This window comes from Apostichopus japonicus, chromosome 19, assembly GCF_037975245.1.
Source record: "Apostichopus japonicus isolate 1M-3 chromosome 19, ASM3797524v1, whole genome shotgun sequence".
Taxonomy (NCBI): Eukaryota; Metazoa; Echinodermata; class Holothuroidea; order Aspidochirotida; family Stichopodidae; genus Apostichopus; species Apostichopus japonicus.
Window position 1 is genome coordinate 24,020,158 of NC_092579.1, and position 13,822 is coordinate 24,033,979.

Consider the following 13,822-nt stretch of genomic DNA (forward strand, 5'->3'; position numbering starts at 1 on the left):
AATATTCAATAGCTAGTGGGTTTTATCAATTACCTTCTTAGAAGTGCTGATGTACCTTCCAAACATTATTTCCAGATCTTGAGGATTGTCATGTAAGACAACTGCATGTGGCAGAGACAGACAGAAGCAAATATACACTTGTTTGGCTTTTCTAACAAATTTGAGGGCAATATGGCTGATGTTTTATTAATACCATGGCAATAATTAGTGTTTTAGAGACCAAATGTGACACACATAAATGAGTAGGCTAATATGGTTTGTTTTCTATTTTATTCATTTCAGTCATGATCAATGGACACAATGTTACATGATATGAAAATCATCATTATCAGCATCCAGTCTGTACGGAGAATTATTTTTTTACCATTATACAATAGCGGAAAAAACTATGACTATAAATATAAGCATGTTTCGCCCACCAAAATATACGTGCAAGAGTTCAGCCATTACTATTATAGTTATATATCCAGTAAGATACTGTATCAAGGCAGCTTGTTCTATTTTAATCAGATAAATTACGTATCCCACTTTCCACCGGATTCACTCAAGCAACTATAAAACACCATGTTCTGCACACTAACACTATAAATTATCTTGTATCAGCTAAGCTGTACCAATTAATCAATGGCAATTACATGCTATAAAAGTGCCCCTTACAGAATTGAACACTCTTAATTCCCGACATATGGGCCACAGGTTGGGTTTTTCAGCAGAAAGTTTATACTGGAGTTCACGCCTTCAGCTGTAGAGCTGGACGCTTATCACTCTTGTGTACACAAACTGCATGGCCAGGCAAGTCCACTGTTTATTACGCTTGAACGACTTCAGAGTTGTCTTCTTTTGCAGAGGGCTTAAATATTATGTTACTGTTCCAAAGAAATGTAATCTTCTTAGACAGACAAGACTCATAGGCATGTGTTTTTTAACTGGAATTGCTGAGCTCACTGACTCTCATTTCTTTAAAAGTTCTTCGAGCTGACTCAGAGAATTTACAGGGAGCTGACACTCAAAATTCTCGCAGACATAACCCGTGGATTTCCCATCTTTCATCTCCAGGGATTTCAACAAGTCTACATTCTTGTAGAGAAAGGATTCTGCATCTCCATCAGCCAGGAGGAGAACCTTGTTTGGAAGATGATGTGCATGAATGCATTTCAAAAGAGCTTCAGTCTCTTCACTAGCTCTTTCTCCTCTGACAATGATCTGTGGGAAAGAAATAAATACATAAAATAAACCGGAAATGCAAAGTTACTGATAAAAGTTGTTATCAACTGAAGAGATACTGATTTCTTCGTCAAGTCTCATGACACAAATGACTTTGAGATCAACGTTATATTGAAACGATACGCTTCCTAGCTTTTGGCTGAATTTCTTACAGTACAGAGTAGTCAATCAAATTAAAGTCACATTTGCATGTATCATTCAAGACAATGGACTACTTGAGACTTGAATACTTTCCATGCAAAGTATGAATAAAGAATTTATTCTCACTTGACAATTAAGTTGCACTTTTCTTTGTATTTTGTGAGAGTTAATACATGATCAACACACAGGTGTAATTCTTGGGAAATGAAGCAGATACAACCAATATTTTGAATTTCTTACCACCCATACTTGAAATATCGATGAAGAAAATTATTATTGAAAAGCATTCAAAATAAAATAAAACAATTAGCAAACTGCTTATCCACTAGAGAGCCTGTGTAATAGAATGTGTAAAAGTAAGTTGGCCTGACGTTTCCATCTTAGCAGGATCTTCTTCAGAGGCTTAATGACAAGCATATTATAAGATTTTATGTGCTGTAAATTTTGTGTATGAGTCTTAAAACAATTTTTCCAATGGAAACTTGCTATTTTAAGATTGAGTATTAATCTGTAAGCTGCTTAACACCTGATTAAATATCAGAAATTTTCAAGGCAATCATTTTGATAAAGATCTTCCTTTAAGAGTACTAGTCATATTTCTATTTCTAATACTACAAAGCACCCCTGTTATAGGGAATATTAAGGTTAACCTACCTGTTGAGGTGTTTTATGATAAAACATAAGTCCAGAAATCATTTCCGGTAGGGCCATCGGTATCTTGCTTAAACGGTCAGAAAAAGCTGTTAAAAGTTTTTCAGCTTTTTCCTTCCAGTCTTGTCTGTTGAAAAGACGTGCCAACCTCACAAGGTTAAGAGCAGCAACTGAATTACCACTTGGTTCTGCACCATCTTGATCTAAGAGAAATAAACAGATATGAATATTTAATAATCATCAGACAGTAAAGCATAGTTCCAATCTACCAACATTTTCTTTGCAATTTAAAGTTTTATGAACATAAGTTTTGTGCAAACTTTACATAATGGATTTTTGAGCCCCAGATGGGGAGATACACACAAAGGATTAAGTCAAAAGAATAAAAGAGACGCTCTCTTCAAAGCTGTTAACTACTCCCTAACCTTCTTTCAATCTTAAAAGGATTGAATCATCCTTGCCAGTGGCAGAGAAATAGCCTGCCATTTCAGCATCCCAGAATAATTCATCCTGTTTCTCTTGAAGTTGAACGGCAAACTCTAACCACGACTGGTCGTATGAGGCTTCGTAGAGGTCTAACAATGCCGAGATGATAAAAGCATAGTCGTCGATGAAGCCTCCTATAGGCTGGGATCTATAACAAGGACAAATGAAATATAAAGACAATAGATATATCATGCTGCTATTGTAAGTAACAGACAAGTCATTGTAAGTAACACGACAATGGTTAAAGCTTTATCAAGTGTGTTGAAAGAACCGGCAGCTCTTACATTTAAAGTTTACAAAGCTGTTAACGAAATAAAATGGATGTACATAAATACTGTCATACATCTGGCACAAAGTTAACTTTTGTCCCTTCCATATCTTATTCCGGCTATAATCAGGAAATATTTGTCAAGAGAAAATCAACCATTATCCAAATATTTAAATAAATGTATGATATTACAAAATCTTGACAGGTTTATATATCATCCCTTCTGTCCAAGTTACCCTGCCCAGGTGCCTAGCCTACATTCCCATGCCAACCCTGACCTTTGCATAAACTTTCAGCTTAAAGTCAATATAACAATTCCAAATCATTTTGTTATTCATTTCTGATTAACAGCAAATGACACAAAACTACAGCACCAGCAACAAGTAATAATAAGCTTACATTTGTTCAACTCCACCTTCCGAACCTTTGTACGAACTCCTGAGCAAACAACCGGAGTAGACATCAAACAGATTTTCCTTTACAAAGTTAGCAGCTTTCACTGCCCTCTGTAAATAGTCTGAGTCATTCAGTACCTGAGCAGTCCTGGACAAACCAGATATCATCAGTCCTTCAAGGTAAGAAAAAAGGCTCGAATATGAAAGAAGTTCTTCAATGTTACTTCAAAAATAATATGACAAAAAAGACTGCAAATACTATAACCAACACTGCCATGTTTGTTACTATGTCCAGTGCTGCTGCTGTAATGACAATGTAAACTACAAACACTTACCATTCCATGATGCCAACATTTTATCATCCAGGTGCGGTTTCGGTCTCTTCTTTCTCGCCTCAAACAGAACACTCTTTGACTGTCTGATTGCCTCCTCGGCCTGTTCTGTAGTAATCTTTAATCTCCTAGCAGTCGCTTCGATATCACTTTGAATAAGGAGCACATTCTGGTTCTTAAGCTCATTATGCGGATCCTATAACGTTTGAAAGACAGTGATATAACAAGATAAGCAATTAAAATCCATATATGCACTTAAAAGCCATCGGTATCGGCCTTAAATTTGAACATGCTAAAATTGCTCAAACATTATAGATATACCCTTCTTTAGGTACTGATTCTGTCACATATTCCCAAACTGCTCAAAAGAGTGGCAACAAAACGTTTGTTAAAGTTCGAAACACGAAAAACCATTATTTGAATTGCTTTACATACTTGGGAGCATTAGAAATGAATTTCAGTCTTTGACCTCCCATACTAGTTACAGTTGATGAGATGACTAAGTCACAGATAGTAATCAAATGAACTAACAGTCAACAACTCAGGCATATGTTACAATCCTGAAACTATACAGTCTATTCTTCAAGCATATGCAACACTATGATACTTTACTCTTTTGACTGTACAAAAACTAATGACTCCTGTTACTATGGCAGCAATTTACCTGCTCAAAGCTGACATTTCCTCCCTCTCTCACATTAAAGTGTCGACAGAATACATCTGACAGGCTGACATCTGTGCCCTCAAGTTTATCACACAACAACTCTCTAGCTTCCTTCTCAGTCCAAACACAGAAGGCGCCCTCTTTTTTATCCTTTGCATCATGGGAAGGCAGAGAATCGGCATCCTCAGCACTGTAGAACCCACCAGACTGTATGACATATAGAACAAAAGAATGAGGGATGTTTCTGTTTACACAAGCATACACCCAATCCATGCAATGATATCCTAATCCTGGCTGTGTTTATAACAGATCTTTATCTGACTTTTTGACTCAGCAGTCTGCATTTGATCATAGCCTTTGCAAAGTGTCTTCAGGCAAATTTTGTCTGTCCCCAAACATGGCAGTTTTACTGACCAAAGTTTCTGAAAGTTAGACAAAGAACTCTCTGTTTTAAAACCTAACAATTTATTAGTTTTCAGAATTCCATTCCTTGGCAGCTTTCTCTGACTTTTTCAAGTTCTATAACCAGGTTTATATTATTACACACAAATACACACAACTTTATGTAAATCTGCCTTACTTTGTTTTACAAGTTACAGATCTTTGCTCAAGTGATATGTGAATGCATACAAGAGAAAAATTATCAGACTGTGAGTCTTTTGGTGAAATGGTAAGAGTTAACAGGTATGCTGCATTCCTACCTTGAAGGTGTTAACTTTCCTTTTACCTAGGGCCCTCTAATGAAATAAACTACATACAAAGTAAATAGGAAAGAATCAAAGCACACACTTAACTTCTGTTTAGATTTAACTAATTCTGTTGTCAGTTTAAAGGGAGTGTATGAATTCTTGTTTAGAGATGCAATCAATATTTTATAATAGCCCAACAAGGGAAGTTTCCAATACCCCCAAAAAATGCACCTACTGTAATGATCAGAGACTTAGACCTAAGCCTGCAGTTTTGTGCCACTTTCAATTTAAAACTTGAATAGAAAGCATTGATTCTCACCCATGTTGAAATATTGTTGGTGCCCTTCAAATATGATGACTGACAAAATTACAAAAACAACTTAAAAGAAAAACCAAAGTGTTATTTACCTCATCGCTAAGATCCCTGCAAACATACTGAATAATTTCTTTTGCAACTTCAGCAAAGAACTCATCTTTTGTGATCTGAGGAAAATGAAACACAAAAGGCTTTTCTGGTTATAAATAATTAAATGGGGTTGATGGAATTAGCAAGGAAGAATAAACTACAGTAATAAGAAATAATGCTGACTTCACATACCTCCAAGACTCCAGTTTAGTTTTATGTAAAGTAGAAAACTTAGAACAAATACTCAAATTCTGTAGATTAATTTAAATTAAATATTGATGGTAAATAACAGTTATGAAAACGTTTACGTCTTTAGTTTCATCAATTTACCTATAATGTTAAGTCTTAACGCAATAACCTTGTTTAACATCTTCTTGTCTTCTTAAGGTTCATAACCACACGTCTCTGCAAAAGTTCTACATATGTGGTATTTTAAGTACAATATGAACTTTACCTGATAGGCTGTAATGTAGGCTGACACAAGTTGTCCCTGATCATACAGCATTTTCTCAAAGTGAGGAACATGCCAAACTCTATCAGTTGAATATCTGTGAAAACCCTGACAAATTGAGAAATAAAAGGCAAATGATTTGTGGGATTAAATCTCATTTAATTTTGCATGACAGACAGACAGATTTGAGTTGAATTGAATTGAATTTATTTCTACATTTCTACATTCCATTATTTTACATTTACATTTTGAACAATTTATGATGAATATAGATGGTATCAAATACAGTAAACAGTAAATATAGAGTATTGAAATAATATATATGTGAGATGGAAGTAGAGGAACCAGAAATAAGTGGATACTTTTCTGGTCTGGTCCCTTTGTAACAAAGAAAGTGCAAAATACAACACCCACCCCACCAACCCCCGTTCCCCCTCCCCCCAAAAAAACCCAACAAAGTCAAAATCTTATAAAAAGAAAAAGAAGCATAAGAGAAAAAAAAACAGGAAGTACAACTAAGATGGATTGCTATGCAGTAGGTATTGTTTTAGTTTTTGCTTAAAAGTATTGAGTGTTGGAGAAATTTTAATGGCATGATTAAGAGAATTCCAGAAGGGTAAACCTGTGCTACGAATTTGAGAATGGTTAAGACTAGTTCTAGAGTAAGGATGGTGTAGCATATTCATCGAACGAGTGTTATAAGTGTGATAACTAGAATTGCAAGTATAAAAGTTATTAAAAGCTGGTGGGAGAAGACCATGATGAAATTTGTACATAAATATCCCTAGTTTGGACTTGTACAAATCATATAAAGTTAATGTATTGGAGTCTATAAAGAGAGGAGCAGTATGCGATATGTAATGAGTCTGGTTTATATTGCGGATAACACGTTTCTGTAACTTAAATAAACTGTTAAGTAGAGTTGACTGTGTATTGCCCCAGACAAGAAGACTATAGTTGAGATGAGGAAGCACAAGAGCATTATACAGGGTAAAAAGTGACTTCTTAGGTAAAAAATTCTTTAGTCTATTGATCACACCATTGGATTTAGAAAGCTTCTTGCTGACCTCGGAGATGTGTTGTTTCCAAGTCAACTTATCATCAATGGTTATCCCTAAAAATTTAGCATGAGGTGAAGCATCAACTTGATGCCCATCCAGTATAACATTAATGTTACTAGAGTCTTGGACCTTGTTATCAAAAATCAGTAATTTTGTTTTTAGAATATTAAGAGAAAGTTTATTTGTTCTGAGCCAGTCAGAAATGTTTGAGTTATGTCACATGATCAGATAAGTATGACAATTTTTTTTCAGTCAAGAAATTAAATGACAAGTTACAAACTCATATCCAAAGGGAAGGATGGAAGAGTGGATCTATGCTATAAGTATTAGTACAGAACTTTACTTAATGAAAGTGACAATCACAAGTAATAACAGTATGGTGATGGCAACTCAACTTTTTAACCGAGACATAATGATGAGTCTGGAAGGCAGTTATCTTTGCCGCTAATTAGCCACATACGTAGGCCTATGTAGGAGAAGCAGCATGGCTTGTAACCTTCACTTTGTGTCTGGTGGCTATACACCTTTTTTTTAATAGTTAAGCTTTTTTTTTACAATTTGGAAGACCAATTTCTGATGGGAAAACCATGGTTTTCTCCTGGATGAAAAACCCACCTTACTTTGGCTGGCCAGGGATTGAATCCATGACCTCCAAGATGCAATGCCACTGCCTTTATCCACTAGGCCATAAGTCTGGTTTTGACATCAAATGCATACTTGAAGAATAATAATAATGACAAATCACCTGTGAAGTCCACCATTTGACTTACCTGACTAACATGATCATATACACCTCCTTTGGCCATCATACGCATCGTATGTAGACACATCTCCAAAGCTTTCTTTCCTTCACTGGTTTCTTTATAAAAGTTGTGGTATCTCAGCAAAAACGAAAGCAAAACTGCAAATATAGTTTTTGAGAAGAAAGAGGGTGTAAATCTGAAGTCCAATACAGACAAAATCATGCAGTACATGATATCTTTCCATGTTAACGTTAGTCGAGATTTCAAATCAAGATTTCACACAGGATGAAGTGAGGTTGAAAATAACAGCCAAGAATGATTAAGAAACAGAGTTAACCAACATTTGATCATTTTCTTCTATCTTTAAGAAGTAAATGAACATTAATATGAAATAGTTGTACACAGTGTTTCTACATTACAATTGATTTTTTCAGATAGATACTTCATCACCTCAACGACTTGTTACAATGTTATGCGTAAATGTATATAGTGTAATTTACATTAACGATTTATCATGACCAATATGATACCAGGATAAATTGATATGAAAAACTTTACCTGGTTGTGGAAATTTAGGCGCATCACCAAATCCACCGAATTCTGAATCATAAGAATCTGATAGCTGTTTGAAACATTTTCCTGCTACATCAAGGCCAGGCAGACCGGTATCTGTACTCTGTAATTGTGTAGCCCTCATCAGGGCATCTAATATCATAGTTCCTTTCTCGTTAAGCTGATCTCTTTGTTCCTGCCACTGGAAGTATAGAACAACAACAAACTTCATGACTGATGATTTGATGATCATGAACTGTATATGTGAAACTGCCATCAGTCTCAAATCATTTTTAAACAAAAGTGGAAGTAGGTTATCATATAGCCTTGAATATCATTATTAATACACATTTATGCTGTACAAGTAACTCAAAGCTTTTTCAAATTAGTTTGGCTTTAGTTGCTAAAGTTTTAAGGCTCTTTAATATTCCTCGGTGAAAATATAGACACATAGATGTAAAAGCAAATGCACATTTTCTTTCATCAGTTTTGAGCAAACATATAAGCTCTAAATCCATATCTACATTGCGGTTCACCTTTAAAATACAAGTTATGGCAGTCACAAAAGTGTTGTTTGGAAAATTGAATTACACCATTAGCCTGATTGACAGGTAGAATGATCAGGAATTACCTGTTTAGCTAGTAAGGTCAAGATGGTGCCAAATCCAGGCCGACCATATTTATCAGTTGGAGGAAAGTAGGTTGCCCCGACAACAGGCTTGAGGTCAGGTGTCAACCAAACACTCATGGGCCATCCACCGCCACCTGATGTTGCCTGTAGAATTATAAAATTAATGTAGAAAAAAAGTGTGAAAAAATATATAAGTATAAACATTTATTGATGACTCTTTGGTGCCACAAATCTGCCTATAAAGTTAACAACTAAGTTTCAGCTTATATTTTTACTGACAAATTCTAGTGGCAACACTACTTCCATTGATATTCTTTGCGAACTTCATATCGCAGATCCTGAATTATTTCATCACATACTGCACTGAGAATGTGAAATGTTCCATCTGATCCATTGATGAAAAGCATGTCCCCCAAAACTTACATCATCACATAATACACTCTTGCCACGAAACACAGATCATCAACTGATACCAAAAAAACCACATTCAAATAAAATTTTAATTTTAATGACAAACCTGCACAAAAGTCATGTATACTCTATCAACGTCTGGCCGTTCCTCCCTGTCCACTTTGATGTTTACAAAATGCTCATTCATTAGCTTTCCGATATCAGGATTCTCAAACGATTCTCGTTCCATCACATGACACCAATGACAAGTAGAATAGCCAACTGGAGCAAGAATACAAATGAAGCAAGAAAATATGACATGTCAGACATATCTTCATAAGTACCATTGTACAAACACACTTACATACACAAAACTGTACATACCTGCATAGATAGAAAAGCACATACAAACATACATATACCCACTCTGATATATTAAAAATACAGTTGCCATATTTATGTGTAAGCTATGGCATTGTCCCTGTTCTCATTACTAGTACAAGCAATCCACAAAGCAGGTCAAATTTAGTTATACATTTGCAGCAACTCATTTTGATACAATATTTTTGTATAATATTGTGAACCTCTTGTGGAAAATTTTGAATACTCCCAAATGTATTGCAAAGTAACAATTTTATTGTGCTGAATTCATTATTGGCTGTAATAAGAATTCAAACCTGGTAACCTACAATACAGATACTGAGCTACATTTAATGGGTGCACCCTAATTGAAAATGACAGTTTAGCTTACCTGAAAGAAAGATCAGCTTGTTTTCTTTCTTGGCCTTTGCAAATGCCTCTTCACCCCAGGGATACCTTAATAAGAACGATGAGCAACAATAAGCAAATGATAGCCTAATAAATGCACGAACAATCATTCCACAGATGAATTAAATTCTGAGTTAGGTTAATTGTCTAAATACTATAAACAATAGAAATAAGTGAAATACGAAATTCAACTAAAGACTTCCCACATTCTCATCACTCCGTTCATCAAAATGTTCTTATCACAGCATTTAATCTATGACTTGAAAACTATTCCAGAACTATCAATAATGGTTGACAGTCTATCCAACCCTGTGATCAATTTCATACATTTACATAGTTCATTGTTCCAGCAATAGTTGGCAAACTGCACGTTTCAGATATGTGTGTGTAATAGTAATGAACAAATTAAATCATTTGAAACTTCAGAATGTTTTGCATTAAGTTTCATTCAACAATCAACATTGGACTACACTGTGAAGATATTGTTTCAGAATCAAAGTAACACATATTGGGGGTTTGAGTGAATAACAGTTTCATTACATAAAAACTATCCAAGTACATCAGTAAAATAACCTCACCAGTCTACTGGATTATGTGCATGCTGCAGTAAGTATGGAGATCTCTCCTTAGCCAAGCGGTTAGTGAACTCGTGACCACTTGCCATTGTTCTATAAGGCAAATTAAACAATATAAAAAACGTAAAGTGAATATGCAATGTATTGTGATGTCAGTTTTGGATATTATGAAACAATCCTTGAGAACCATGTCATAACAATCGTCATGATGGTTTACTTGTCATGTAAAAAGAGAAATGGAAAACCGGTTATTCTCATATGGAAAAGTTTTGAGCTTGAAACTTAGTTACATATTAAATAACCTACCAGACATATATGAGTGGTTTTTACCACAGATTTTTAGAAGTACTACTGATTAAAGAAAGTTAACTCTTATACCCTATCTGTCAACATTCAATTTCTTGGTATGCAACATTTCACGTAAATTTGCAAGATTTTCAGGTTTATGCAAACTCCCCTCCCCCCCCCCCCCCCGGACTCCTCCTCCAAACCTCAACTGAGATGCATCAATTCCCCACCAATATGTGTTGCTGCTCTTACACATCACAAAAACAACTTACCATGAACTGATGCACACATACTGTACATGCTTTGGTTGATTACACCTAAGATTGTTAAGAAAGTATATATAGGAGTTTTTGTTTAACATCTTGACATAAACAATAATGGTCACTGATGAATAATTGTGTGTACAATAATACTGTGCATGGATTACACACTTTACTTCTCAACAAACTTCTTTATATTATAGACAAGCATACTTGTGTTACTGTTTTCTAATCATACTGCCAGTACAATGGAATCACTACATACACAGACATATGTTGCTGTGATTTACTCAGTTTACCTTATGAGATGGCTATTGACAAGTCTAAATTGCTGACTTCTTGTAATACTTCGGAAAGTATTACATAACAGTGAAACCATTAGACACCTGTACAAAAAAGACAAATTGAACAATGAATGTCAAAGATGATTTAGTCCAACGTTGTATAGTTAATACTACTTACTATTTAATATTCGAAAATAATAGATGATAAAACATTAAGTTGAGAAATGTTGTATTTGCTGGATCATGGAACATAGGCTGGTTCCTCTCCAATCTCTTTACTTGCAGCTCTATGGCAATTTATACTTAATGAAGGTGGTAGCTATTTACCATGTCAATGATTATAAACAAGGATGGCACTCTTGCTTCTGATTATCATGTAGGCCGTTAAGAAGCATTAATGCAATGCTTATAATTACCAAATGTTGAGAAAATAAGCATTGTATCATTTAACAGATAATCATATCCTTTTTTTTTAATCCATTTGTTGGACAGGGAATGGTCAATGATTTGAGACAATAAATAACCCAAGTCACCTGTGAGCTTCCATCTGAATGAATGTTTATTACAGCAATGGAATATTAAATCACAATATTTATTGTGAGAATTTTTTTTATTACCATTTTCCATGCTTCTGCAATCATATGAAGAGGAACTACTCATGAATGAAGATATGATGTAAGACCATAGTTTGTCAAAGCTAAGGAACTCTATTATTCCACGATCATCCATAAACAAAACAATAAAAAAAAAAATGAAATTTATGAACTTTAAATCTACTAGACTGGACTGCAAGAGAGCATAGAATGTAGTTCTGCTCTTCATATCACCAAATTCTTCTTTCTGGACCTTTCTTATCAAATTTTTAAGGTTCCATTAAAACAAAGTATAGTATAATTTGTAACTCATTTGAGGCACCCAAGTGAATTTTAAAGTGCAATCCACTTGTTTAACTCAGACCTGTCAACTCTCCCGGTTTTACCTGGAGACTCCCGGTTTTTACCCGAATCTCCCGGCCTCCCGGTTTCATATTCTATTCTCCCGGTTTTTAATGTTTCATCACTTGCTAAATTTCTGAAAATAGCCAACAGTTAGTCCTATGCCTATCGCGTAATAAGTGTAATCTAAAAATAGATTGATTGTTTACAACACGTTATGACTGACACAGTGCTGTGCGGGACTCTCAACCAATATCAGGCTGCTTTGTCAGTTCTCAGACTTCGCCCAAAGTCGTTATTATACGTTGGCCTTGGTTGAGTCCTGAATACAGTACAGTAGTACGGCGTGCACTGTGCATATGCCATGGTGCACAAGTTCAATAAACACAAGTTGTCACTTGTTTGTATATGCGGCGTACCGAATGTGTGCAGTTCGCATGTAGGCTACTTGTATACGACAAAAAACAGTTAAGTTCTATGCCGGCACACACTTTACCTGCGTCCTCTTCGATGCTAGGTGAATATCACGTCTTAAACTGCGATTTAAGGAACGGCTGTTTCAAACATTTCACTAATTCTTTCGGCAACTTTAATCCCTATTCATTGAGCACAATAGCATAACCTGCGTATAAAATCGTACAGGGATTATACGAGGTGTCTACGAGGCAATTTGTTTGTCAACAATTTTATACGCAATTGTACTTGTTTATACGTCTTAATACGATCCTGTGCGCATACACATGTCCAGTTATACATGAGCGGTACTGTAGACTATATATTTAGGAGTATTTATATAATTTCAGTTGAAAATTACCAACCTCCCTATTTTCCCCTTATTCTCCCGTTTTTTTGGCCCTGAAAAATGTTATTCTCCCTATTTTGGGGTCAAACAGGTTGACAGGTCTGTTAACTTGTTAGACGTATTTTAGAGATCAAGCTCTGTATGCAGCATGCATAATTGGAGTTAATCTGTCAACCATACACCATTTACAATGCCTTTGAATAGGCCTAGCATGTATGATGAATTGTGAAAGTGAAGGTCACAGCTTTACTGCTGCGAGCCTATAGTGCAGCTAGTACTAGTAGTACTATACTATCCTAACCGAGACCCAAACAGGGATGTAGCCTACCTGTATTACTACAAATTACACTTGTCCGTAATTTTTACGTGTAACCCTACCTCGATTGTTTTAGAGTTTGACCTGACAGTTAGTCTAGTGTGTAAGTTTATGCCAACCCTGACCCCCCCCCCCCCTCCCACCCCAAGTTCCACAACATGAACTTCGCGAAACTGGCCCCCGTACTAAAGTCCTCAACGGCGTTGTTATAACACTAACAGATTTATACGTAACATATTTAGTTTGCGAAATCGTACTAATCAGAGGGCAGAATCTTATTGAGATTGTCCTATGCAGGCTACATGTTAAAAGTATGTTCTTCTTTGACTTCACCTTTTCGATCGTTTTTGATTTTTGAATCATCATCAGTCCCTCCGCGGGAAAGTACAGTTCACGAGCCTTGCACACTTACCAGCGCCTGAGGAAGTAATTGGCCCCTGGGAAACATGCACATTTTATTTGTAAACAAGCGGATTGGGTAGACAGCATTATGGCCTTGTGCGACTACTG

General features: G+C 35.6%; 1 protein-coding gene across 3 annotated transcripts; it reads right to left on the reverse strand.

Annotated features, from left to right (window-relative positions):
* Positions 1 to 255: 255 nt before the first annotated feature.
* On the reverse strand, positions 256 to 13,776 carry LOC139960486 (spermatogenesis-associated protein 20-like). Of its 3 annotated transcripts, none has more exons than XM_071958873.1 (17): positions 13,646 to 13,720; positions 12,691 to 12,816; positions 11,275 to 11,361; positions 10,431 to 10,520; positions 9,836 to 9,900; positions 9,212 to 9,366; positions 8,695 to 8,838; positions 8,070 to 8,265; positions 7,539 to 7,669; positions 5,711 to 5,815; positions 5,259 to 5,333; positions 4,162 to 4,368; positions 3,501 to 3,693; positions 3,170 to 3,338; positions 2,442 to 2,650; positions 2,020 to 2,219; positions 256 to 1,203 (listed from the first exon to the last, which is right to left on the reverse strand). In XM_071958873.1, exons 3-17 carry the CDS (start codon positions 11,352 to 11,354, stop codon positions 952 to 954), a joined length of 2,271 nt encoding a protein of 756 aa, XP_071814974.1. In that variant the 5' UTR covers positions 11,355 to 11,361; positions 12,691 to 12,816; positions 13,646 to 13,720; the 3' UTR covers positions 256 to 951. The 3 variants fall into 3 exon arrangements, with proteins under 3 accessions (XP_071814974.1, XP_071814975.1, XP_071814973.1); XM_071958874.1 differs by lacking the exon at positions 12,691 to 12,816 and adding an exon at positions 10,988 to 11,032 and having other exon boundaries at positions 13,646 to 13,697; XM_071958872.1 differs by lacking the exon at positions 12,691 to 12,816 and having other exon boundaries at positions 13,646 to 13,776.
* Positions 13,777 to 13,822: the final 46 nt, after the last annotated feature.